Genomic DNA, 27,668 nt, shown 5'->3' with positions numbered 1-27,668 from the left:
GAAATTACTTATAAGTACGTTTTACATAAACCGAGATTAAACTCATTTAACATATTTACCTCGTATTTCATAAAGTATGATTGAAAAGCTACTTATAAATTATTTTAAATAGGTCCAAAATTATCAATAAGGGGTTTTTCCCCCTAAACTTTCCAACTTTTAACTCATCCTTCAAAATTTTATAACAAAGTTATTTTGGCATTTATAATTTATAGTTTAAAATAGGTTAGTATAATTTTTTATTTCTCAAATTTACTTTCATTTTAATTTTGTTTATTTAATTTTCAAATCATAAATTTTAGTTCCATCTAAAATATTAGTATCTATAATTTAATAAAAATCTGGATCATTCTATCTTTTAAAGGACCAAGGTGTATAAAAAAAGTATTAGAAATTCACGGCTGAATTATCTTTTCTTGTTCAGGCCAAAAAGTAAGTATTTTCTTCTACAATAGCTAAACAGTTCTGATTCTTATTAGCCGTTTTGCAATTCGGAGGGATATGCGGGCTACTAACTATCTCAATCAATCATTGGATAGATTTAATGGCTCTTCGAATCATTTAGTGCCATGCCTTGGCCCCACAGACGGATACGGCTTATTATTATTATTATTATTATTTTGTTGTCATGTGGCGGATATTTTCTTTGAGTTTGTGCCACGTGGATACGAATGCAGAGGCACGCGCGCCACATTGAATTGGATGAGATTGGCTGACTCATCCACAAAACCCACCGTGCCATTAAGGGTTTGTTTGGTTGGAGGGGCAGGGGAGGGGAGGGAAGGGAAAATGAACTCCTCCCCTTATTTAGTTAAAAATTTTGGAGGGGAGGGGAGTACCCTCCCCATTTTGGCTCCCCTTCAAATTAAGGGTTTTTGGAGGGGAGCCAAATTTTTGAACTGTTATGCCCTTATAGTTTTTTCAATATTCCACTTCTACCTATAAAATATTATTATAATATTTATTTCAAATAAAAAAAATATTATCCTAAGTAAAAAAATAAAAAATATATACATTATTATAATTAAAAATATATTATAAAAAATTATTTAAATAAAAAATTATAATATTATAAAATTAATTTTTTTATAAATATATTATTTATTAAATATATTTTAAAGCTGGAAAAAAAGATAGCCTAAAGAGAATAAAATTTCATTTTTCTTAGAGCATATAAATTTGTTAATTTGATTATTTCAAATATATTATTATATTAATTAGAATAAAAAATTACTGTACCAATTTTTTAATACACATATTAACATGATAAGACTGAATTTTTATTAAATTATATGATTTAAATTAAGATGTAAATTAATTTATATAATATATCAATAAAAAACATAAACTAATATGTAAGGGTAAAATAGTAAATTGATTATTACTATCCCTCCCTTTCCCTCCTTGAACTAAATATCTTTCCCTCCCCTCCTTTTTAATCAAACCAAACAAGGTGAGGATGAAACCTCTCCTATCCCTCCCTCCCCTCAAACCAAACAGGCCCTAACGAGCAACTGATCATCGTTGTCAACTTCGTCGTCTACCCCTTGCTGTGATTGATTTATTGATCACAGCTTCGGTTCTCTTTGCTATCCACTCCATATTCCCAGTTCGCTCTGTCTTCTTCTAGTCTCCTTCATCTATCTGCAATTCTGCTTTCCTGGTTCGTCCTCTCCTCTGGATCCCTCTCCGTGCTCCTCTGTTTTTCTTCTTTTCCTTATGGGATTTTGTTTTTGTTTTCCCTTTTTTTTGGCATGCTTCTTATGGTTTTTACAGTCTATACTTCTACTTTGGGGCTTCCCCTGTGCATTCTCTTATCTGTAAGTTTTGTACTATTTTATCTGGATGTTAACGGATTTTCATGCTTGCTTTGAACATCAGTGATTCTTTTGTTCATTTTGATAAGATATTCACTTACTCGGTTATTAGCTCTGCGCGGTGATGATATGCTTCTTACGAGGTCATCAGGGGAGTTTATGTGGGATCCAAGATCTGCCTTCATAATAGTTATGATGAAAATTAAGGCCTTTATTATATAGTGAACATTTGCATTACTGTTTCTGACTATATTCATGTCCATTTTCTGGTTTTTGGATCTTTTCACCAGATATTTTATGAGAAATTTGAGGGAGGATATATTATGATTTAATGGAGTCATCTTAGCATTTATTTCAAGGACTTGTGCAAACATTCAATTTATATTTCTCCACCGTTTTCTGTTTTCTTAATAATGCATATTTGTCCCGTTTTCCGAGTGATGATTTCAGAAGTTGTTTTCAACTTTTAACGTTCCCATTCTATGCATTGAATATGAAGAAAGCTTACAGGCTTTTGGATAATCCGCCCTTCTCATTTCCTTCCCATTCATTTAGTTCCTCCAAACATAAATTTCTATTTTCCTCCTTTCTCTCATTTTCTTTCCTGACACATTAGCTCAACCAAACAGGTGCTTAGCTTACATAGAAAGGGGAGCAGTCTTGGCTAGAGCAAATGGGTAAAGGTGGGATGTCACGTGACGGTCATGGAGAAGAAGAAAATATGGCTGCCTGGCTTGTTGGTATAAATAGCCTCAGGATTCAACCTTTCATACTTCCTACCCTGGGTATCTATTCTCCCTCACTCAAGTGACTCTTTATTTTAATTCAAGTTTGCTTTTCCTTTCTGCACAGCAATCTTTACTTATCAGTATGAACTCATACTGATTTCATTGACTCTCTTCTCTTTGTATGTGTGAAGGCCCCCACGATGTCAGAATTAGAATGAAAGCTGTTGGGATCTGTGGCAGTGATGTTCACTACGTCAAGGTAAGCATATTTTTTTTGCATCTGAATTATGTCGATTAAAAGTACCTATGAAATAATTTTCCTTGCTTACTTTAATGAATTATCCCCTTCATTCATCTGTATTGTTTCCGGTAATACTTTCTGATTTTATCAATTTGCAGACACTGAGATTGGCAGACTTTATAGTGAAGGAACCAATGGTAATTGGCCATGAGTGTGCAGGGATCATAGAAGAAGTTGGTAGTGAGGTAAAGCATTTGGAACCTGGTGACCGTGTGGCGATTGAACCTGGGATTAGTTGTTGGCGTTGTGATCTCTGCAAGGAGGGTCGATACAATTTATGTCCTGAGATGAAGTTCTTTGCAACTCCACCAGTTCATGGTTCCCTTGCTAATCAGGTTTGAAAGAATTTATAGCTTCCCAAACTGTAGTTCTTTCAATAATGTTAACGTGCTTCATCATTTCTGATGATAGAAACACATGCCGGTTAGAGTTCTTCTTAACTGTAGTTCTGTATGATGGCAGACCCTTCAATCTGTCGTGATCTGATCCTATATCCTTGTTAGAGTTCTTCTTAACTGCAAATAGGTGAAAGGAGGAAGTTTTGAATTCAATCAAGGAAGTTTCAAACTAAAGGAAATTGTCTCATATCATCCAAATATTGGCATTTCTTATGTGTATCCTGAAATGAATTATTAGTATCTTGCTGCTTGCTTCAAATCTCTAATGAAAAGAACATCTTGACAGGTGAAAAACCAAAGGATGACTCCATTCAAAAAATAGAATTGCAGTGATACATTTTAACAATTTAAAAGCTGTGATATTCACTCAAGTGTCAAATCAATTACATGTGAAAATGCTAGAATGGTGTAGGATGAGCGTGAAAATATTAATTTCCCTAGCCCGAGTTACTTGCAAGTCTGGTAAGATTTATTGAAGAGGAATAATGATCAGTCACAACTTAGGGACACAAGAAACCAGTTTTCTTTACAGATCACTGATCTTTAAGGCAATGTTCCTGTGTTTCATCATTTGGGGCCTTTTTGATAATCATTACAAGTAGGTGGAGACTATGCTGTAAGTGTATGTTGACCCATTCGTATGTGTATGATAAGTTAAATAGGATCATAATTACATTCTCAATAATTATTTTCTTGGAAAAGTGAATATCGTGCTCTAATTCCCAATATTGATCCCCTTGTCACTGTGTTAGTGTGTGTACATTTTCAAATTAGAAATCCATGTTTGTTCTGCATTTTTCTTTACGCATGATAGTTTGCATCCCTTTATGTGAACAGTTTGTGAACTTGAGTGTTGCATTGTGGGTCATTTCTAGTGAAATAAATTCACTCTCAATCAAAACTCATGTTTGAGCTACACTTCTGTTCTTGACAGATAGTGCATCCTGCAGACCTATGCTTTAAACTACCAGACAATGTGAGCTTGGAGGAAGGGGCAATGTGCGAACCCCTAAGTGTTGGTGTTCATGCGTGTCGCCGAGCTAATGTTGGACCAGAAACAAATGTGTTGATCATGGGAGCAGGCCCCATTGGACTGGTCACAATGCTTTCAGCTCGAGCTTTTGGAGCACCGAGGATCGTCATCGTGGATGTGGATGATCATCGTTTATCAGTTGCAAAATCTCTTGGTGCAGATGAGACTGTGAAGGTTTCAACAAAAATTGAGGTACAATTCTCATTAATCATTTCTGATATGCAAGAAACTTAGTGGCTTTTGATGCTGTCATGGTTGGCAAACAAAAATTTTGAAGAATGAAAAAAGAATGCTGACCCTCTAGCATGCGGGATCTATTACTTCATGCTTTTACCTTGAACACCTAGAAATTTATGCCTTGACAAGTTACAAATTTTGCGTCTGCTATGCAAATATTGTCTCCACTAGGCATCTGTTCCTTAGCACTGTGAAGATGTGAGCAATTTATGCCTTGACCAAGTTTTATATTTTGCTACTTTGCAGGATGTGAGTGGAGAAGTTGTTCAGATGCATAAAGCTATGGGAGCTGGGGTCGATGTTGGCTTTGATTGTGTAGGTTTCAACAAAACTATGACCTCTGCATTGACTGCTACTCGTGCAGGCGGCAAAGTGTGCCTCGTGGGAATGGGTCATCATGAAATGACTGTTCCACTCACACCTGCTGCTGCAAGGTATGATTCTTGGTCCGCATATGCATCAGTTGGAGATCAACTTTCCTGCATAAAAAATGTTTTCTGGAAATATTGTGACTAATTTGCATTAGTTGGTGCTAAATATAAGATCTAGTTTGTAATGCAATTTACACGGAAAATTATATCTTATATTTAGGATCAGAGGCAGTATTATATTGATGCTTAGTAGGTCAAGGCATATGAACATTTAGATTTTGCTGTGTAAAATCCGGGTAGTTGAAAACATGCGATAATCAACATTGTCATATACTAGCTTTTTCTGATTTATAACAAGCTTCAGGACCAAGGACTCAACATTTGCTATGAGGACGAAGTGGTATGATGGTGAAGAGCAAGAGATTTTAAAAGCATGAAGAAAGTAAAACTGATAGTGCTAAGTAAATTCAAGTTTGCCATTTGCTGTTAGATCGACATAACAAATCTCAACCGGGCATGTTGCATGAGTTATTATGTTGAAGCTTTGAGTAATCATAGTATTAAGGTTAATTATGAGTGATTGTGTGGTTCAAAATACAGGGAAGTTGATGTGATTGGGATTTTCCGTTACAAGAACACATGGCCTCTCTGTTTGGAGTTTCTGAGTAGTGGGAAGATAGATGTGAAACCCCTTATAACTCACAGGTTTGGGTTCTCTCAGAAGGAAGTTGAAGAAGCCTTTGAAACCAGTGCTCGTGGTGGCAATGCTATTAAGGTCATGTTCAATCTGTAAACACTTGGATTTTGCAAAAATTGGACTATGTTTAATCTATAAAGTTAAAGGTTATGTTTAATCGAGGTATCATATATATTGCATTATTATGTAATCATTGTAGTCATGTAGAGTATTCTCAAGTCACTCTGAATTTGAGTCTAATTCCTATGGTATCAAGTTAAGAGTGTTGTCCAAACTTTTATAATAAGTATGTTTTTTGGAATAGGAATGGAGGTGGCAAATTAGTTACTCCTCCAATCCTAAATATTAGACTCCTTTTGTAGTCTAAATTAGACTACGAAAAGGGTCTTATATTTAGAACCGGACGAGTATTATATAATTCATACAAATAATTTCATTATCTCTTTAAAGGCATCCATTTACAGCTATTTTTTAGTGATTGTTACCTCATGAAAGTAAATGGACTAGAGAGGTAGTTCAGTAATGACTGCATTATTAATTATTGTGTGACCATCTCCTTAATATGGAATATGATGCGGATAAGAAAATTATTGATACTTTGATATTTATAATTATTGTTTTTGAAAAATTAACAAGAATTTTCTTAATATTATTGTATGTTTAATGAAATGTGTTTAAAAATTTTAAATTTTAAATATGACATATTAATATAATTTTATTACTCTTTTATATTACTTCTGTTTTTATTAAAATTTCAAAACTCCATTTTTTCTAATTTTTTAAATAGTGCTTGTTAAAATTTTCATTCCTCTCTTCTTCCTTCCATTTTCCTCGTACCAAACACTATCTAAATGGAGAGAGGTACATGTTTTGTGTTTTACAAAAAGAAGAGGGAGATTCAAATTTGTCGCTCTCAACATTTTATTCTTTGTTTTTCCGGAATAAATCAAAACATTTTATTCTCTTACAGTGCCAAACACAACTGAACATGGAAGACCAACAAAGGAAGCCCCGTTCAAATTAAACTCAAACCACCTTTACAGTTTACACATCTCTTTGTCATCTTCAGAATTTCATAACCATCTTCACGTATTAATTACTCCCTCCGTTCCTTATTATAAGAGACACTTGATACTTATGTCATGTTCCTATATATAAGAGACACTTACAAGTTGTCTCTACTTTTTTGTGTTAATTTACTATTTTACCCATATTTATTATCTCCAACTCACACTCTCTCTCCCTTCCACTTCTCTTTCTTTTAATAATTTAATTGTTCTCTCTCATGCTCTCTCTCTTTATTAATGAGGGCATTTTTGGAAAAAAAATTATACTTTTTATACATTAATTGTTCTTAACTAACTTTAACTGTTTTTTTGATCAACGTATTTCGGTTATTTGTCTCTTATAATAAGGAACGGAGGGAGTAGCATACAATATATACATACAAACTCACATCAGGATTCAGAAAAAGAAGAAATTAAGGGAAGCAGAGTGCTTGATATATGCATAGCTAGTGAAGATTGGTGGGGGTGATTTTGATGACAAGTCCAGGAAAAACATCATCAGGATCATGAATATGAGGATTTTGTTCTACGATGAATGGGTCGCCGCACTTGTGGCTGATGGAATGAAGAGTCTCACCTTCTCCGACGACATATATCTCATCGCACGGCCGTTCAAGCAGCTTCTTCCCTCTGATATCGTCGCCGTCGCCGTCGCCGCTCCCGCCGCCACAGCTCTCTCTGATACACCCCACTAATTCAAACCCATTTAAGTTACTCAGTCGACTAGTATATGTTTGGGCAAACGAATCATCACACAGAAGACTTTGATGATTCTGATTTGAGGGGTAATTACTCAGTCGTCGTGTTAAAGGGGTAGACAATGATGAGAAGACCGAAATTTTGATATCTGGTGGAATTTTTCCATTTTGGAGGAAACACGTTTAAGAGTACTGTGCTTGGCTCATTAATTAAAGGTGAAACCTATATTTTTTTTTAAAAAAAATTTTAATTTGATACTTATACATGTTTTTTTTCTCTTTGTTAAATTATTTAACTTTGTTTTGTTGAAATGGTAACCACTATAGAGTAACTAACAATGCCAATTGACAACAGTGTAAAGTAACAGTACTAAAAAAACTAACAAAACACAATTAAAGAATTTAATAAAGATGAAAAAAGTAACATCGATATCAAATTAAAAATTGAGGGAAAATATAGGTATTTGTAAAATGATTTCATCTTAATTAAATATAATTAGTAGATAGTAAAATTTTATGAATGTTTAATGTGATTTTAAAAAAAATGCCTCTTATAAATAATGAATTAGGCACTAGCACTCTGTTGGTATTTATAAATCATTTGCATTTCAAACTCGAAAATTAAAAAATGCGTTAAATTAATAATTTTTTTTCACATAGAAGGGTATTAAAAATGTGTTTTATGTTTTCTCACCTATTTAAGTTAACATAAGTAAAATTTAAAAGAAACTTATTAATTGTATTTTACAAGTAAATTGTATTTAAAAATAATTTTTTCCCTCTATAAATGACTTATGACTTATAAGTAGTAATTCATATGCACTAATTTTCATGACCAAATGGATTGTGAAGTTAAAAACGCCTTGAATGTAGTAATACACCGATCCTAAGTTCCACCCACTCAAGGTGGGTGTTTGACACGTGGAATTCACGCTCAATAATAGTAAGAAAAATTGTACTAAGGCTCCACATAAGAAAATTAAATAAAAAAGGTTTTTAAAAATTATCAAATTATTCTGAAGTTTTAAAAGACCTCATTGCAAAAGACTTTATTTGTTTAATTATTAAATTATCTTTTTTTTTTAAATATGCATTGATAATTAAAAATATTATTATTAACAACTTAAGATGTAATGATTAACAACTATCGCGACAAATATTGACAACTCATGAATTACATTTTTGTGATATGCTGAGAAAATGTATTGTTAATACCTGTTAATTGTTACACCTTAAGTTGTTAATGACTGCTTTTTCAGTTATCAATACACACTTTAAAAAATATAAAGGCAGTTTGGTATTTAAACAAATAAAATCTCTTGCGATGAGATCCCTTAAGACTTTAGAATAATTTAATGATTTTAAGCAGCCTTTTAATTCTTTTGAGTAGGATCTTATTGTAATTTATTTATTTATATATATTTATATATATGTAAATTTATTTATATATATTTATATAATTATTCATTAAGTCTTGAGTATCTTTCTTGCCAAGATAAATTTTTTTATTTTAAAAATATTAATAAAAAATGTTGATTTAATTTAAATCTACATATATAAAACAATTGAAACAGACATTTCTGTGCATTTTTCTCATTTGTATACAACGTTTCTTAAAAACTTTTAGATTCCTGTGTACTAATCTCAGTAATGCTAATTAAGTTACTAACGCTGTTGTTCTACTCCCTTTTTAACTTCACAAATATTGATTTTTTTTGGGGTGAAACTTCTCAAATATTTTTTTTGTTTTGTTATGCACAAGTATATTTTTATTAGAGACAATCTTATTTGAGGTACTATTGAGTATTATATATAGATACTTCTTCGAGTGGAAATTTAAATATTGATTTGCTAAGTTGTGAGCAACAATAGGTTTTTTTTTTTAACTAAAACATAGGTATCCTCCTATCAGAGGTAATCCTATTCGAGATACTGTCGAGCACTAAATGTGGGTACCTCTCCTGACAGGAATTCGAATCTTGGTTCATCATATTGTGAGGAACTAGTATCTTCTACTAAACCCAAATCCTATTGGTAGCAACAATAGATTATTGATTTCACAAATATAGGAGGATTTTCAGATACGGTGTTCTTGAAATGAAAGTGATTGGGTCTGTGCGTGGTGAGGCAGAAAAACGCACCCAGTCAATAACAGCCCAGAGGCTTCTTCTGGGCTTCGACTCCAGATAAATGTGGGGTTTGGGGGCCCAACACATCCCAAACACCCGCGCAAAACTGGTTTTCAAATGGGAGTGGTTAGAGATAAAATTATGATGGGCTAATTAAGTTCAAATCTGGATGTGAGGATTGTCTTAATGGGCCTTGGGCTCAAATTTATCGGATTTATTTGTTTAATTTAAAATAAGAAATTATTTCAGACTATACATTTGAATCGTACTAAGAATAGGGCCAGACCAGCTCTATAATCGGGTCAAACCCATTAGCCTGTAGAAACCCTACTCACTTTTTTTTGGGGCTACAAAACCCTAATCATTCTGAAATAATGAATCATGCATTTGAAACGACAGATCCATCCTTTTTCTCCGTTTTTGGCCAGAAAACAATAGAGCCATTCAAATCAATGTCAAAATATGGCAAGAGCAGGGCTAGGGTCCGCGTCATGCGTTTGGATAGAATTAGAGATGAGCCATGTTATTTATTTGTAAAATACTTTTTCGGTATTAAATTTAAAACTCATTTTATTATATAATTTATATTATAAAATGAGTTTCATATTTAGGAATAAAAAAGTATTATTTTTTTTATGCTAAACAAGTGGCATTGAACTCTGTTTATTACATACTTCTTGTAAATATCAACTAAGTATTGTGAATAAATTGTTCCTACTTGTTCAATTATTTCATTGCCAAAGTAGTTTCTTTCGGATAAATAGTTATTATGAGTTGCGCCCAATAAAATTTGATCTATGTTTTTGCCATTAAGGTAGAGACTCAGACCAATAATTCTTCTTCTTCTTCTTCTTTTTTTCCTTTTATCATCGAGCAAATCACTGTTATTTTATTATCAATTTTTTTTCTAAGCAATAGATGGCTTTACTTATCCGACTCAGGATTCATTTGGAATAGTTTATCAATAAATTTTTAATCATGATTTACAAAATAAGAGATAAATATGTGGGAGGAGTTCTATCTCTGTTTACATAAAATGTATTTATAGGTGTTTTTAAACGCTATTCCAAACAAACCCTTAGACTTCTTATATTTTTGCTTAAAATATATATTCGGTCCTTTAATTTTATACAAAATTTCAGCTTGGTTACTTAAATTTGAAAAGTATATTTCTTGTCCTTTAATCCTAAAATGATTAGTCTTAAAGGATGACTTTTTTATAATAATTATGATTATTTTAAAAATTAAACTTAATATATTATCATTTAAAAATATTTTATCAACATTTAAAATCTTAATATCATTATTGTTTGTTAATGGTTTTAGTGTTAAAGAACAAAAAATATACTTTTTAAAATTAACGGATCAAACTGAAATCTTGTATAAAATTAAAAGACGAAAAATATACTTTAATTTATATTTTTTTTAACAGAGAGATTGGATTAATGAAATTTTGTATAATATTTATGGGATGAATGAGATTTGAATATTTTTTTTTAAAATGTATTGATTTGATCTTATTACAGGGACCACCACCCTGTCGTCTCCAAAAACAACCTCACATTTTATTTGAAAAATCTCCTACTTGTTTCTCAGCATTTGGGAAGATATTTTTTCAAACGAGAAAAAATCCACAGCTTATTTGTAAACTTGTACACCGAATAATGGGATATCATTATGATTTTTATAATTTATTCCCGTCCCGTGAGAATCTAGATTCAAATCCATAGATCAATGGCACTGGATCACATAAAAAAGTCACGTGGCTACACGGGCTACATAATACTACCTCCTCTATTTCGTATAAGATCCAATTAACTTAGGGAAAATCCCAAAAAAGGTCCTTGGAATATGGGAAATACCAGATTGGGTCTTTAAATTTCAAAAATGACAGAATGGGTCATTGACCCAATCTGTCATTTGTGAAATTCAGGCGAATTGACAATTTTACCCTCATTTATTCATTCACTACAATGATTCAAGGAATCACTATAAGAGTTTAGGTGTTACCTAGATTCGTATAACGAATAACTATTCACTTTTTCATAGTCAGGTGTCTTGTTATTAACTACAACTAATGCTGTAATCACTAGAACAATGTAAGCATTACCTAGATTTGTGTAGAGAATAACTACTCATTTTTTCATAGTCAGGTATCTTATTAGTCAGGTACCTTATTATTAACTACAACGAATCTTGTAATCACTAGAACAGTGTAAGCGTTACCTAGATTTGTTTAGAGAATAACTACTCACTTTTGCTCAGGGGCAAAAATGTCAATTCGCCTGAATTTCACAAATGACAAATTGGGTCAATGACCCATTCTGTCATTTTCGAAATTTAAGGGCCCAATCTGGGATTTGATATATTCCAAGGGCTTTTTCTGGGATTTTCCCATTAACTTATTTATAAAAATTAAAAATGTTACTAAATTATTTTAAATTATTTATATTTATTATTTTGTTCAAACTAATTTACTTCATTTATAAATTAATATATAATTTAATGATACATGTAGGTATTTTAAAAAGATTATATAATATATGTTATAATATAGTAATTTAGTAGCTTTTTTAATTTGTCCAAATTAGTCACGTTTTATGTAACATTCACCACTTACTAACCAGAACTAACCATGATAAAAAGGACTAAAACTAGTAAATATATCCTATCATGGTTATTTAAGAGCAATCACATCATTAAGGGGCTAACCATGATAGAAAAGCATTCGACCTTAATTAAAGCTATCATGGTTAGAAAAAGAATAACCTGTATTTGTAATCATGGCAAACATGGTTATAAAACAATATGCTTTTGAATGATAAATTATAATAGCAGTTTAGACTTGACTATTTTAGTCAATACTAGTAATAACTAAACTTGCAAAAATTGCCATTTTCACATCGTGGATCCACAATAATTCAATCACATGCAATCTAAGGGCCTCGGACCCACTATCAACACTCTAGTCTAATATTCAGACAAAATAAACTAAAGATAAAAGGTATAATATGTTCACTAAGTCAAATGATATAAAAATATGAAAAGGTAAAATAAGTCCCAAATAAATGCAATCCTGATGCGTGGCAATATACGAAAAGTGTAACATCCCAAATTTATTTAAGTTTTAGAGTCAGTTAGTTAATATATATATATATATATGAATTACATATATATATATATATATATGAATTACATATATATATGTATAATGTTTGGAACGAGTAAATTTTCCCTTAATATTCAAAAGGTATAAAAAAATTAATTGAAAAAGATAAGTTTGTTAATTGTAGATATGGTAAAATACATATAATATTTTTTTTTAAAAAAAATCGTTTATATGCATATATAAACGGTTTTTACACACACATATATAAGTATATAAATCAAACATCTTTGAATAGGAAGAATAAATAATGATATAATAATATAAGATAGATTGGAATTCAAATTTGAATCTGTTATACGAATTTTAATAATATATATAATTATATATACCAAAAAACAGATTTGAGTTTAATTTAAATTAAAAAAAAAAACTTTGAATGATTCTGGAAGATTTCATATCAGTCGGTTATCTACTTAAGATTAATGAAATTTCCATAATAATAGTAATTTCAATAATAATAGTAAGATAAAGTAATTAATTAATTAAATGAAGATTTATTAATTTTAAAAATATAATAACTTAACCTACTTCCTACCCACTCATTCCTTATCTTTTAGCCGCCACTCAGTTTCTTCTTTAGCTTTTCCGCTACCGTAGACTGGTGGTTTTCAGAAAGCGTTACTCTTGCTTCTACTCTAAACATTCCATCTTCATAAATCAAATTAGATTCAAGGTAAACTTTTCCATTCTTGTTTCTCATCTCTTTTTATATTCCCTTTTTCATAATTTCTCTTTACCTCATTCCTTTCGTCCTTTCTCCTTAGTCCACCGCAGGCCTTCTTATCACCATCGTCTCCAAGACATATATAATTGTTAAGGTGTGCGCCTACTTTTCTTTTACTTTTTCGTATATCTCTCCCTTGTATCATGTGTTTTTGTTTTAGATTCTGCCTCTTCGTAAGACTATGCACATATATATGCTTGATAGAAATATAAATAAATATATGCGCCTCTATATAAATATATATATTATCATCTTCTACCCCGTTTCGGCGTTCCTCCCCTCTAGTCATAGGTGTGTACGTTCATATATTGGTATCTGCAAGTCATTTAGCAACATAGATAAAACAAATTTACCCCCTGTTAGCATTAAAAGATGGGATAATGGCTTAAGAAAAAAAAAACATATATATATATATATATATATATTAAGGACGCATAAGTGGTAGGGATCGGTGGATTTTTTTTAAATGAGTGTCCCCTTAAATCATTTATATATAAAATTATATATATATATATATAAATATATATTCGCATAATAGGTTAAAGTAAATAAATAATGGGAAATTGTGTAAACTGAATATATGTATGAAATTTATGGTTAGTTATAAATAGGTGTGAATTTAGAAGGGTCTCTTGACAGCTTTAAAATAATATTTGAAATCAATAATATGTAAGCGATTTGTGATCCTGAAATTTAAGAAGACTTAATTAGAGGCATGTGGCATAGATTTAAAACTTAAATGGCTTTTAGGAAAAATCTTAGAGTAGCTTTGAGATAAACTTGAATAGCTCAAATTATAATTTGACTTGGTATTTGTATAATTTTGTAGACACTCACTGAGAGCCTTATTGCTTGGAATTTTTGTTTCACTACTGAGGAGCAAAGGGAGTCAGGTAACTTGGGGTTTTTTCTACATGTGTGCAATCTTTATCCATCATGATTAAAATTGTATTGACTCTATCAACTTAATTGTTGCAAATAAATAGATAAGACTAAAAAGGTGAAAGAATAAAATTGTATTATCTTCTATGTTATTTGAATTCTCCTTTAAGCATGAATGTGTCTTGGATATTTTTGATGAAAAATTTATGGTAATTCATTCTCTTTCAAGCATGCTTGCATATACTGGATTTGTTATATATTCATGACATGCATAGGTGGTTGGACTTGGGAGTTTATAATATTGATATATGTGACAAATTGTGACCATGTGGTTTGCCTCCACTTAGTGCAAAGTGGTTGGCCTTTTTAGGGCCCCATTCCTTAATACTTACCCGACCAGGTTTGTAGAGGAGGAATGTGGGACAGTGACACCTCCTGGTTCTTTTAAGGAGGGGAGCCATAGTCTAGGCTTGGGCTCTGTATCTTTGGCCAGATACATCCTAAGTACTGGAGTAGCTTTGGTCAGTCCAGTGTGTAGGCCAGACCGTTTATAAGCCTATGGTTCTAGTCGGCGGAATAAGGTTGGATGGAGCAATAAGGGTGGAAGCATCCATTTCATATGAACATGGTATATTATTGAATTAGTTACATATTTTGCTAATGATTATTTAAACTATTGCAATATCTGTTTGCTTAGCCAATATGAAAATGTTTGGGTAATGGTTGTATCTACATGGTTGAACTCTAGGTTACTGAGACGTTTGTGCTCACCCTAATTATTTAACATTTTTTCAGGTGACAATCCTTATAGGGAGCAAGGGAAGGTACCAGAGGAGTGAGCTAGTAGCTCTTACACTTCTCAAGTACATGCTGAATTAATTTGATTCTTTACTATTTGCCATGACCCTAGAACATCATATCAGTATTTTATTAATTCCTTGAATGGATAGATTTTAGCGTTTCATTTCAAGTTTTATCCACGAGTTATGTTATGTTAGACTTTGAGACTGCAAGCTTGGATATTTATGCTCGAATTGTATTATGGGTTTAATTGCTCATGTTTACTTGTGGTGATTAAAAAGTTGAGTCCTTTAGTGTAAACTTTATTATTGAGATCTTAAGATCAAACTAGTTTTTACATGGTGTTTTAAATAGCTTAGAAAATTTGGGTGTTACAAAAAGACTGCATAAAATAAGGTCCAGAAGCTCTACACTGTCAGCTACAGCTATTGAACCTCAAGAGTCTTCCCCGAAGGTCCCGCTAACGTATTGTTTCCTGAAAATGGTAAAGCAACAGGAGTGAGACAACGTCTCAGTAACTAAATTCCTACCTATCCCACACCCTAGCATGGGCTAGCGAGGTGTCAGGTGGGATACATAGAGTTAATAATAGTTGATAAACATTTATTTAACATTTAAACTCACAATAATTATACAAGACAAATATTTCCACCAATCTCATGTAATTGATACATTTCAAAAGAGATAACATACTTGTCATTTATTTAAAAGATATAAATATCAATGAATATCCCATGTCATATGCAATTCCTGAACCCAAATCTATCCTTATATCCTCCTTATTTCCGCTGACTGGACTCATGGGCTAAGTTCTTTCCATTTAACTGGCAACTCTGACAAGCTCACCACACAAATGATGTGCACCGGCCAAAGACCCCAGAGCACTCGATGGTCCCCTCTCGAAGAACTAGTAGGGTGTTGCAGTCCCTCGAAGAACTAGTGGGACAATAATAACAGCCAACCATAGAGCTCCGTATGGAGGCTAATACCACGTGGCAAGTATATGAATCTCAATAACTCCAATTATCTCCTTTCCCCACCCAAAATAGATGCACAGAATTCAAAATGACACATTTATATGCATAATCAACAGAATTTCATAATAACACATCCTAATCATGATTACCAATTTCTTGCAATACAAACTATGTCAATCCTCTTTAAAATAGCATCCCACAAGACAGTTCATACAAAACGTAATATACTTTTATAGAATTAGTTATAAAATCACTCACCAACTTCATACTAGAGCATGCAACCGATAGAAATTTAGTTACCTGGTCTCCTAGCTAACAGTCAACTACAACCAGAGTCCAACCTCGAAAATGCCACAATAGAGTTTATATCTACAAAAAAAATTAAAATATTATCTCTATAGTATTAGAGTAGGCTACTCACAAAATTCTAGCCTCTAACTCCTCCTCTAAAAGCTTTAATTTTACTCACAACTCTAGCCTAAAAGACATTTCTCTAAGGTTTGGAATGAGAACATACGTATATATATATGATTTAGACTCGATTCCTAAATTTTCCTTACTTAAATATCCTTTAATTATTAGATTATATTATTAGAATCATCAAATTCATAATATAAATAGACAAACTGTAAATTTATAACTTATATTCCATCTTCGAAGGACTTAGACAAATAGACTTAGTACAAACCAATTTATTCTCACTACAGAAGTTAAACCCTTAATCTAACCGTTGAATTTAATTTCCTATCTATCATGATACTATCCTCCAAATTATAGCTCAATCTAACGGTGAATGAACTTTAAAATGCTAATTTACTATTCAGGACTCTATCTGCTAAATCCAAAAGATATGAGTTAAAAGCGTACCTAATAACTTGTAACTCAGAGATCAAAATGATAATCTAACCATTGAAATTAACGATTTGGATGTTCCAAAAGGACTGACCAAATTTCAGTCTGATCCAACGGTTAATAAACTCAAAAATGGCACTTTTCTGAGACTACCTCAGATATGTGCGAAAATTATTTACTTACTTCAAGCTCCACTCACTATCTCCTATATATAGGCTCCTCAAATTCCTTTACTCTAAAGATTAGTCGATGTGGGACTTCTATACCATGGTATAATTTTCTAGTATATCATCCACACATACACAATTACCCACAAAAACATTATTAAAATAATAATAATAATAATACTTTGCCTATATCTAACTTTTCTTTTTTTTAAAACTTACTACAAAAATATATTTATTTATAAATTTAATTAAATACTAGATAAAAAAAATAAGGATGTTACATTTTATGTTTTATATTAAGGCACAGATATAATATATATTACAAATAAATGGGCTATTGAGTGTTCTTATTATTGTTGTTCTACTTGATTGCACATGATCATATTGTATAACAAGATACTACTTTCTGTGCTTAATAAAAGAATTAGTTTGACTTACTAATGAGGGTTGAGTTTAGCAAAAGTGGCTAGTATCTTACAATATGTGAAACCAATGTTTGAATCTCTGTTGAGAAAGGTGTCTATATTTAGTGTCTGACAGTGCCTCTAATAGGATTGTCTCTAGTAGGAAGATACCTATGTGTAGCACCAAAAAAACCAGCTTGACTTTCAATTTGGTCCTAAATATAAGATCTTAATACATTTTATCTCTCATATTTATCTATTTTTTCTCAAGATAATCTTTGTAGTAGTTGTATGTGTTAAAAGTTTCGTCAAATGATAGTTTTAACTAATATTCATAGTTAGTAAGGGTATTTTAAAAAAAAACAATACCTATTTATTACAAATAACTTAGTTAACTAATTTAAGTAATCTACTTAAATTAGTTAATTATCTCTTATATTAAAAATCAGCTGTGGTATTCGTTAAGATTTGAAGATGAGTTTAGGCGTCAGGTATCTGCATATGGTACTATTGTATAACAAACTAATAATATAACTTTATATTAAAAGATGAATTGATACAAAACCCAATTTTCCAAACATGATATCAACTTGATTTACAATTAATCCTGTCAAATTTATAAGGAAAATTTGAAAAAAGGTTTCCTATTGTAAATTATATTAATAAGAAGTACATGATAAACTTTTATATATAAAAATATCCATACTCTACAAGTTGTGTACGCACATTAGTAATTTTTTTTCACTGACAAAATTAATAACGGGGATTTTCCCCCTAAACTTTCCAACTTTTAACTCATCCTTCAAAAATTTATAACTAAGTTATTTTGGTATTTATAATTTATATTTTAAAATAGGTTAATATAATTTTGGCTAAAGCATACCATTGATCCTTTAATTTTGTACAAAGTTTCAATTTGGTCCCTTAATTTTAAAAAGCATACATTTGGTCTTTTAATTCTAAAATCATTAGGCTTCAATGATAATTTTTTGTAACAATCATAGATATTTTGAAAATTAAACTTAATATGTTAGTACTACTTCCAGTTATTAATATAAGACCCTGTTTAACTTTTATTTTGAAATATAAGACACTAATCTACTTTGTCTCTCATATTTATACATTTTTTTTTCAAAATAGCTCTTCTAACAATAATAGTTCTAGTCAATACACTTGATTAATGAGGATATTTTAGGAAAGACAACACCTATTTAGAACAAATAACTAACTCAACTTACTTCTTTAATCTCCTCAAATTAGTCAACTGGCTCTTATAATTAGAACCAGAAGTAGTATTTGAGAATATCTTATCAACATTTAAAATCTTAATCTTATCATTTCTTAAAAAAATTTTAGAATTAAAAGATTAAAAGTATACTTTTTAGAGTTAAGGGATCAAATTGAAACTTTGTACAAAATTAAAGGACCAAATGTATACTTTAGCCTATAATTTTTGATCTCTTAAATTTATTTTCATTTTAATTTTGATCTTTTAAATTTCAAATAATAGATTTTAGTCCCTTAAGTACATTTCATCTAAAATATAGATGCCTATAATATAATAAAAATCTGAACTACACTGAACTATCTTTTCTTCTTCGGGCCAAAATGTAAGTATCTTCTTCTACAATAGAAAAACAGTTCTGATTCTTATTATTAATAATATTATTATTTTTTGTTGCCATGTGGCCAATTTTTTTTTTTCTGGGGGCCTTGGTGCCATGTCGCGGATATGAATGTAGAGGTGCATGCGCCACATTGAATTCGATGAGTGGCTGATTCATCCACAAAATCCAACGTGCAATTGATCATCGTTGTCAACTTCGTCGTCTACCCCTTGCTGTGATTGATTTATTGATCACAGCTTCGGTTCTCTTTGCTGTCCACTCCATATTCCCAGTTCGCTCTGTCTTCTAGTTTCCTTCATCTCTCTGCAATTCTGCTTTCCTGGTTCGTCCTCTGGATCCCTCTCCGTGCTCCTCTGTTTTTCTTCTTTTCCTCACGGGATTTTGTTTTTGTTTTCCCTTTTTTTTGGCACGCTTCGTATGGTTTTTACAGTCTATACATCTGTTTTGGGGCTTGCCCTGTGCATTCTCTTATCTGTAAGTTTGTACTATTTTATCTGGATGTTAACGGATTTTCATGCTTGCTTTGAACATCGGTGGTTCTTTCGTTCATTTTGATAAGATATTCACTTGCTCGGTTATTGGCTCTGCGCGGTGATGATATGCTTCTTACGAGGCCATCAGGGGAGTTTATGCGGGATCCAAGATCTGCCTCCATAATAGTTGTGATGAAAATTGAGTCCTTTATTATATAGTGAACATTTGCATCACTGTTTGATAAATTCTGATTTTATATTGATTTTTCATATCTTATTTTAGATTTTTATCAATTAAATTAGGTTTAATTACATTTGTTATAATTAATTTGGATTAATTGTGATTGGATGAAAATATTGCTAAAAAAAGTAAAAATATCATATTTTTATGATTTATTTTAACTGATTGATTTTTTTAAAAACAATATAATATCATAATATCGTTGGGGTTTTTTCGAGGGGAGGGGAGTTAAATTTTTTCCCCCCCTATCGCTTCCCTTTCTCCCTCTCCCCTCGCAAATTGGGGGTTTTTAGAGGGGAGAGAATTAATTTGCCATTTCCTGACTAAAATAGCTTTCCTGTTTTTTCAATATCCCAATATTATCTTGTACTTCCCCTTCAGTGGTTTCTTCCCGTTCACGCATTGTTGCCTCTGATTTATCAGTTTCTTCAATGTTCTTCATTCTTGTTTTGTTTTCTTCTAGATTATGCCGTGAAGGTCTATATTTTATTGTTTGTTTGTAATCTTCTTCCTTCCCTTCAACCGTAACGAGTAGTGAACAGCCCCCCAAAATATTCTTGGTAGAAAGAAGACTAGTGATGGAAGAGGACATGCGATTTTGAAAAGAGGAGTTGGCGGCGGCTGCTGGTGTGCGAAGAAGACAATAATACTAGAAAGAGAAGGGGCTGTCCAAGTATGTGGCAGGGGATGGAAGATGATATAATAATGAGGGTTTTTCTTGTGTTTTAATTTGGGCTCTCATATTTAACAAGAACAAACAATAATATTTTTTTAATTAAGTATTTTTTAATTTTTTTTAATGATATTTCTCTACCACTACACATATATGCCATCTCTGGTCATAAATATAAGAGCTAATTGACTAATTTGAGTATATTAAAAAAAAAGTTAAGTTAGTTATTTATAATATATAGGTATTGTCTTTCCTAAAATATTTTTTAACTACCTTGAAAAAAAATGAATGAATATGACAGTCAAAATGGATTGGAATGTTATATTTAAAACCAAAATAAAAATTAAACGAGTTCTTATATTAAAAACCGGAGATAATATTACATTACAAAAAATTTTGAAAAGAAAACGTATTAAAGTTAATAAAATAGTATGTCAATATTAATAAAATTATTATTTAAAAAATATATAAATAATTTTATCATAGTTAAGTGATGAAACAAACTTTTGAGATTCTGATTAATTAATAAACATATTTAGATCCATATAAAAATATTTTATCATATAAAAATAAAATAAGGATAAAATTGTCCATATAAATATTTCTTCCCTCCATTAATGAGATAGAATGTTAAACTTTTATCATATTTCCTAATTTTTTTTAGTTTTATCTTATCACATGTAACTGAGATAATTGGTTTTTTTTTTTGAAATCGATAAATTAAGAAATAATAATTTTAATATAAATATTGTAATAAAAGAATAAAGTAGTTTAAATATAGAGATAAGTGCATATTTTTTAATTTATAATTACCTCCCTTCCCCTCCCCTTATGAACCAAACAAGAAATCTCTCCTCTCTTTTCCTCTCTTCTTATGAACCAAACAAGAAATCTCTCCTCCTTTCCCTTCCCTTGTAACCAAACAAAACCTATGATCTCCCCTCCCCTCTTTTCTCCTTTCATACACTGTGTTTGACTCAACGAAAGGAAAGAGAGGGGAGTGATTTCAATAGAGAAAAGGGAAGGGCAGGGAAAGCGAAGAGAGAGATAAGGAAAAGGGAGGACATGGGAAGGGAGGAAAGATATAAGGAAAGGGGAGGGGAGGAGAGGAGAGGAGAGGAATTTTAAGAATCCTTTGTTTAGATTGATCGGAGGGGAAGGAAGATGAGGCATTTCAAAACTTAACTATTTTACTCTTATAAAATTTAAATAAATTTTTTTATTTTATCAATATGTATGAGGCGGTTACCTTATTTTACCTAAGAGGGGAAGGAACGAGAGCTATTCAAAACTTAACTATTTTACTCTTATAAAATTTAAATAAATTTTTTTATTTTATCAATATGTATGAGGCAGTTTATCAACTTGAAAAAAAAACATTAGGTTATGCTTTTGCCACAAGCACAACTTATTGAGAAGAACAAAACAAAAAAATTGAAATCAAATTTCTTTCCATAATGTTATTTATTAATTCTACTGGGTTTAAAAGAAAAATTACATTTTTACCATTTTTTATGTTTTATTTCTTTATTTTTTGATTTTTAACTAATTAAAAGATTATAAGATTCTTATTATCTATCTTAAGTTAATATTACTCTATATTGACTTTTTCAAAAATGTTATAATTCTTTATTGTTTCTTTTTTTGTCCTAATGATTTTTATAATTTTATTTGTTTAGCAAAATTTTAAGTAGTTTGATTTTTTTTAGTTGAATAGTTAAATATAGGTTGAGTTGACAAGAGTTATTAAAATTGTAAGATTAAAAAAGAAGATAAAAAAGAAATTATATTATTTTACTAAAATTAGTTATGAAACTAAATAATTTTTTTCTCATCTTCCTTCCGAAAACTCTACTTGTAAAGGAGAGGTTAAGAAAACAAAAAGAGAGAATAAGAGCCTCTTCTCTCCTTAAAAATTACTCCAGTCAAACGAGGGCAAGGGAGTAACTCCTTCCCTCTTTTAAAAAGTGTTCTAGCCAAATGATTTCCCTCCCCTCCGCTCTGAAAATCCGTAACAAAGTGTTAATTAACCTCCCCTCCCCGCCTGCGGCACTACCACATCACAGAATCATCATCATCATCTTACAAAACCATCACAGCCACACACCAAAAATCCATCCACGCAGACGCGACCTTATTCCTTTCCGCCTTCATCACCGTCTTGAACCATCATCACCATCCATCCCCCTTCTCCAAATGTGCGTGCCGCTGTGATGATGCTCAGAAGGTTTGAGGAGCTCGGTGGAGCAAACCAAACTACCATGAGCAGCTGAATCTGATTTCCCCAAGGAGCAGAGAGAGAGAGAGAGAGAGAGAGTTGTGCCAGAGCTTGGGGCAATCAATTAGGGAGTTTTGATAATATTCTTATCTCTAATTTTAGTTTTGCATTTTGGTTTATCTTAGTTAGTTAATTGGATTGTGATTCTGGATTTGTTACGTTACAGTTGTAGTGTAGTTTGGGATTTGAGTATTGAGTTTGATAGCTGTGCACTTGGTTTGCATTGTTTAATTCTTAACTTGATTGCTTGATATTGGATTCAGTTAATTTAATATTAATCTTTTGAGTTAAGTTTCTGGTTCAATCTTGCAGTGTTAAGATTGTTGAATTTTGATTGTGCAAAGTTATTAATCTCTTCCAATGGAGTTTCATGAGGGTTGTTAATGCTGTTAAGAACTCTTTTAGTTAAAGGGTTTTCATTACAGGTTAATTAATCTAAGTTTAAGTGGTTGCTTGAACTAACTGATTTCTTGGAAATTAAAACTCTATAAATCTTTTGAAGCAAGGAAGGCGTGGTTTAAAACTCTAAAGGGGAATTCATTTGAATTGTTGTATCTTTAATCAAGTATCCTTCAATTTTTAATTTTAATTTACCTTTTCACTCTTTTTATTAAAAAAAAATCCAAAAAGAAGTATTTAGAATTATTTTCAATTTATTTTGCAAAGTACTTCTTAATTAAAAAAAAGAAACCAACAAAATTCGCATTTTTAAAAGTAATTTTGATTTTTAGTTAATTTAGGACCTAATCAACTTTGGCTCCAATAAGAGAACGATTTTGGTTTGCATCACTATACTGCATTCTAAATCAAATTTAATTTGACCCCAAAGCGACATTAAGGATCACTGTTTCTGATTATATTCATGTCCATTTTCTGGCTTTTTAATCTTTTCACCGGATATTTTATGAGAAACTTGAGGGAGGATATATTATGATTTAATGGAGTCATCTTAGCATTTATTTCAAGGACTTGTGCAAACATTCACTTTATATTTCTCCACCGTTTTCTGTTTTTTTCCCCTCTTCAACTGTTTTCTGTTTTTTTCTTAATAATGCATATTTGTCCAGTTTTTTGAGTGATGATTTCAGAAGTTGTTTCAACTTTCAACGTTCCCATTCTATACATTGAATATGAAGAAAGCTTACAGGCTTTTGGATAATCCGCCCTTCTCATTTCCTTCCCATCTTTCATTTATTTCCTATCAAACATAAATTTCTATTTTCCTCCTTTCTTTCATTTTCTTTCCTGACACATTAGCTCAACCAAACAGGTGCTTAGCTTAGAGAGAAAGGGGAGCAGACTTAGCTAGAGCAAATGGGTAAAGGTGGGATGTCACGTGAAGGTCATGGAGAAGAAGAAAATATGGCTGCCTGGCTTGTTGGTATAAATACCCTCAAGATTCAACCTTTCATACTTCCTACCCTGGGTATCTATTCTACTCAATTGACTCTTTATTTTAATTCAAGTGTGCTTTTCTTTTCTGCACAGCAATCTTTACTTATCAGTATGAACTCATACTGATTTCATTGACCCTCTTCTCTTTGTATGTGTGAAGGCCCCCAGGATGTCAGAATTCGAATGAAAGCTGTTGGGATCTGTGGCAGTGATATTTACTTCCTCAAGGTAAGCATATATGTTTTGCATCTGAATTATGTCGACTAAAAAGTACCTATGAAATAATTCTCCTTGCTTACTTTAATGAATTTTCCCCTTCATTCATCTGTATTCTTTCCAGTAATACTTTCTGATTTTATCAATTTGCAGACACTGAGATTGGCAGATTTTATAGTGAAAGAACCATTGGTAATTGGCCATGAGGCTGCAGGGATCATAGAAGAAATTGGTAGTGAGGTAAAGCATTTGGAACCTGGCGACCATGTGGTGATTGAACCTGGGATTAGTTGTTGGCGTTGTGATCTCTGCAAGGATGGTCGATACAATTTATGCCCTGAGGTGAAGTCCCTTGCAACTCCACCAGTTCATGGTTCCCTTGCTAATCAGGTTTGAAGGAATTTATAACTTCTCAAACTGTATTTCTTTCAATAATGCTAACGTGCTTCATCATTTCTTCTGATAGAAAAACATGCTTGTTAGAGTTCTTCTTAACTGTAGTTCTGTATGATGGCAGACCCTTCAATCTGTTGTGATCTGATCCTATATCCTTGTTAGAGCTCTTCTTAGCTGCAAATAGGTGAAAGGAGGTAGTTTTGAATTCAATCAAGGAAGTTTCAAACTAAAGGAAATTGTCTCATATCATCCAAATATTGGCATTTCTTATGTGTATCCTGAAATGAATTGTTAGTGTCTTGTTGCTTGCTTCAAATCTCTAATGAAAAGAATATCTTGACAGATGAAAAACAAAAGGATGACTCCATTCAAAAATAGAGTTGCAGTGATACATTTTAACAAATTTAAAAGCTGTGATATTCACTTAAATTGTCAAATCAATTACATGTGAAAATGCCAGCATGGTGTAGGATGGGCGTAAAAATATTAATTTCCCTAGCCTGAGTCACTTACAAGTTTGGTAAGATTTATTGAAGAGGAATAATGATCTGTCACAACTTGGGGACACAAGGAACCAGTTTTCTTTACAGATCACTGATCTTTAAAGCAGTGCCATCCTTTGTTTCGTTCACTTGGGGCCTTTTTGATAATCATTACAAGTAGGTGGACACTATACTGTAAGTGTGTGTTGACGCATTCGTATGCGTATGATAAGTTAAATAGGATCATAATTACATTCTTAATAATTATTTTCTTGAAAAAGTGAATATCATGTTATAATTCCCAATATTGATCCCCTTGTCACTGTGTTTGTGTGTGTACATTTTCAAATTAGAAATCCATGTTTGTTCTGCATTTTTCTTTACACAGGATAGTTTGCATCCCTTTATGTGAACAGTTTGTGAACTTGAGTGTTGCGTTTGTGGGTCATTTGTAATGAAATAAATTCACTCTTAACCAAAACTCATGTTTGAGCTACACTTCTGTTCTTGACAGATAGTGCATCCTGCAGACCTATGTTTTAAACTACCAGACAATGTGAGCTTGGAGGAAGGGGCAATGTGCGAACCCCTAAGTGTTGGTGTTCATGCTTGTCGCCGAGCTAATGTTGGACCAGAAACAAATGTGTTGATCATGGGAGCAGGCCCCATTGGACTTGTCACAATGCTTTCAGCTCGAGCTCTTGGAGTACCGAGGATCGTCATTGTGGATGTAGATGATCATCGTTTATTGGTTGCAAAATCTCTTGGTGCAGATGAGACTGTGAAAGTTTCAACAAAAATTGAGGTACAATTCTCATTAATCATTACTGATGTGCAAGAAACTTAGTGGCTTTTGATGATGTCATGGTTGGCAAACAAAAATTTTGAAGAATGAATAGAGAAAGCTGACCCTCTAGCATGCGGGATCTATTACTTCATGCTTTTACCTTGAACACCTAGAAATTTATGCCTTGACAAGTTACTAATTTTGCGTCTGCTATGCAAGTATTGTCTCCACTAGGCATCTGTTCCTTGGCACTGTGAAGATGTGAGTAATTTATGCCTTGACCAAGTTTTATATTTTGCTACTTTGCAGGATGTGAGTGGAGAAGTTGTTCAGATACATAAAGCTATGGGAGCTAGGGTGGATGTTGGCTTTGATTGTGTAGGTTTCAGCAAAACTATGACCACTGCATTGACTGCTACTCGCGCAGGCGGCAAAGTGTGCCTTGTGGGGATGGGTCATCATGAAATGACTGTTCCACTCACACCTGCTGCTGCAAGGTATGATTCTTGGTCCGCATTTGCATCAGTTGGAGATAAACTTTCCTGCCTAAAAATTGTTTTCTGGAAAAATTTTGACTAATTTGTATTAGTTGTGCTAAATATAAGATCTAGTTTGTAATGCAATTTACACTACAAATTATATCTTATATTTAGGACCAGAGGCAGTGTTATATTGATGCTTAGTACTGATATATGAATTACAGAGTAAGGATGATGATTAAAAAAATTGAAAGCAAGGAAAAGTTAGTCTTCTCGACAAAAACCTATTAAACATGTTACAGTAGGTCAAGGCATATGAACATTTAGATTTTGCTGTGTAAACTCTGGGTAGTTGAAAACATGCGAATCAATATTGTCATATACTGGCTTTTTCTGATTTATATCAAGCTTGAGGACCAAGGACTCAACATTTGCTATGAGGACGAAGTGGTATGATGATGAGGAGCAAGAGATTTTATAGGCATGAAGAAAGTAAAACTAATAGTACTAAGTAAATTCAAGTTTGCCATTTGCTGTTAGATCGATATAACAAATGTAAACCAGGCATGTTGCACGAGTTATTATGTTGAAGCTTTGTGTAATCATAGTATTAAAGTTAATTATGAGTGATTGTATGGTTCAAAATGCAGGGAAGTTGATGTGATTGGGATTTTCCGTTACAAGAACACATGGCCTCTCTGTTTGGAGTATCTGAGTAGTGGGAAGATAGATGTGAAACCCCTTATAACTCACAGGTTTGGGTTCTCTCAGAAGGAAGTTGAAGCAGCCTTTGAAACCAGTGCTCGTGGTGGCAATGCTATTAAGGTCATGTTCAATCTGTAAACACTTAGATTTTACACAAACTAGACTATGTTCGATCTATAAAGTTAAAGGTTATGTTTAATTGAGGTATCATATATATTGCATTATTATGTAATCATTGTAGTCATGTAGAGTATTCTCAAATCACTCTGAATTTGATTTTAATTTTTATCGTATCGAGTCGAGAGTATTGTCCAAACATTTATAATAATTATGCTTTTTGGAATAGGAATGGAGGTGGCATTATTAGTTATTATATAATTCATACAAATAATTATCTCTTTAAAGGCATCCATTTATAGCTATTTTTTAGTGATCATTACCTCATGAAAGTAAATGGACTAGA

The 27,668-nt window shown here is 32.0% G+C and overlaps 2 protein-coding genes across 5 annotated transcripts; both read left to right on the top strand.

Moving 5' to 3' along the window:
* Nucleotides 1-1,581: 1,581 nt before the first annotated feature.
* Nucleotides 1,582-5,885, top strand: LOC114726183 (sorbitol dehydrogenase-like). Its single transcript, XM_028912751.1, has 7 exons — nt 1,582-1,663; nt 2,447-2,602; nt 2,737-2,804; nt 2,945-3,181; nt 4,179-4,469; nt 4,761-4,948; nt 5,486-5,885. Exons 2-7 carry the CDS (start codon nt 2,491-2,493, stop codon nt 5,676-5,678), a joined length of 1,089 nt encoding a protein of 362 aa, XP_028768584.1. The 5' UTR covers nt 1,582-1,663; nt 2,447-2,490; the 3' UTR covers nt 5,679-5,885.
* Nucleotides 1,586-27,578, top strand: LOC114726184 (sorbitol dehydrogenase-like). 4 transcript variants are annotated; one of them, XM_028912755.1, is made up of 8 exons: nt 15,540-15,550; nt 18,734-18,741; nt 24,016-24,171; nt 24,301-24,368; nt 24,510-24,746; nt 25,749-26,039; nt 26,331-26,518; nt 27,151-27,578. In XM_028912755.1, exons 3-8 carry the CDS (start codon nt 24,060-24,062, stop codon nt 27,341-27,343), a joined length of 1,089 nt encoding a protein of 362 aa, XP_028768588.1. In that variant the 5' UTR covers nt 15,540-15,550; nt 18,734-18,741; nt 24,016-24,059; the 3' UTR covers nt 27,344-27,578. The 4 variants fall into 4 exon arrangements, with proteins under 4 accessions (XP_028768587.1, XP_028768588.1, XP_028768586.1 ...); XM_028912754.1 differs by lacking the exons at nt 15,540-15,550; nt 18,734-18,741 and adding an exon at nt 1,586-1,663 and having other exon boundaries at nt 27,151-27,576; XM_028912753.1 differs by lacking the exons at nt 15,540-15,550; nt 18,734-18,741 and adding an exon at nt 19,293-19,402.
* Nucleotides 27,579-27,668: the final 90 nt, after the last annotated feature.

The sequence above is a fragment of the Neltuma alba genome, unplaced genomic scaffold (assembly GCF_004799145.2).
Source record: "Neltuma alba isolate B1F8T4 unplaced genomic scaffold, ASM479914v2 tig00012343_pilon, whole genome shotgun sequence".
Taxonomy (NCBI): domain Eukaryota; kingdom Viridiplantae; phylum Streptophyta; class Magnoliopsida; order Fabales; family Fabaceae; genus Neltuma; species Neltuma alba.
Note: the sequence above shows the minus strand (reverse complement) of the source record. Positions and strands in the feature narration are given on the sequence as shown.

Coding starts and splice junctions, on each gene's coding strand:
- LOC114726183 (XM_028912751.1), top strand. CDS start 2,491: ATGGGTAAAGGTGGGATGTCACGTGACGGTCATGGAGAAGAAGAAAAT. Junction 2,603..2,736: donor TTTCATACTTCCTACCCTGG/GTATCTATTCTC, acceptor GTATGTGTGAAG/GCCCCCACGATGTCAGAATT. Junction 2,805..2,944: donor GTGATGTTCACTACGTCAAG/GTAAGCATATTT, acceptor ATCAATTTGCAG/ACACTGAGATTGGCAGACTT.
- LOC114726184 (XM_028912755.1), top strand. CDS start 24,060: ATGGGTAAAGGTGGGATGTCACGTGAAGGTCATGGAGAAGAAGAAAAT. Junction 24,172..24,300: donor TTTCATACTTCCTACCCTGG/GTATCTATTCTA, acceptor GTATGTGTGAAG/GCCCCCAGGATGTCAGAATT. Junction 26,519..27,150: donor CTCACACCTGCTGCTGCAAG/GTATGATTCTTG, acceptor TTCAAAATGCAG/GGAAGTTGATGTGATTGGGA.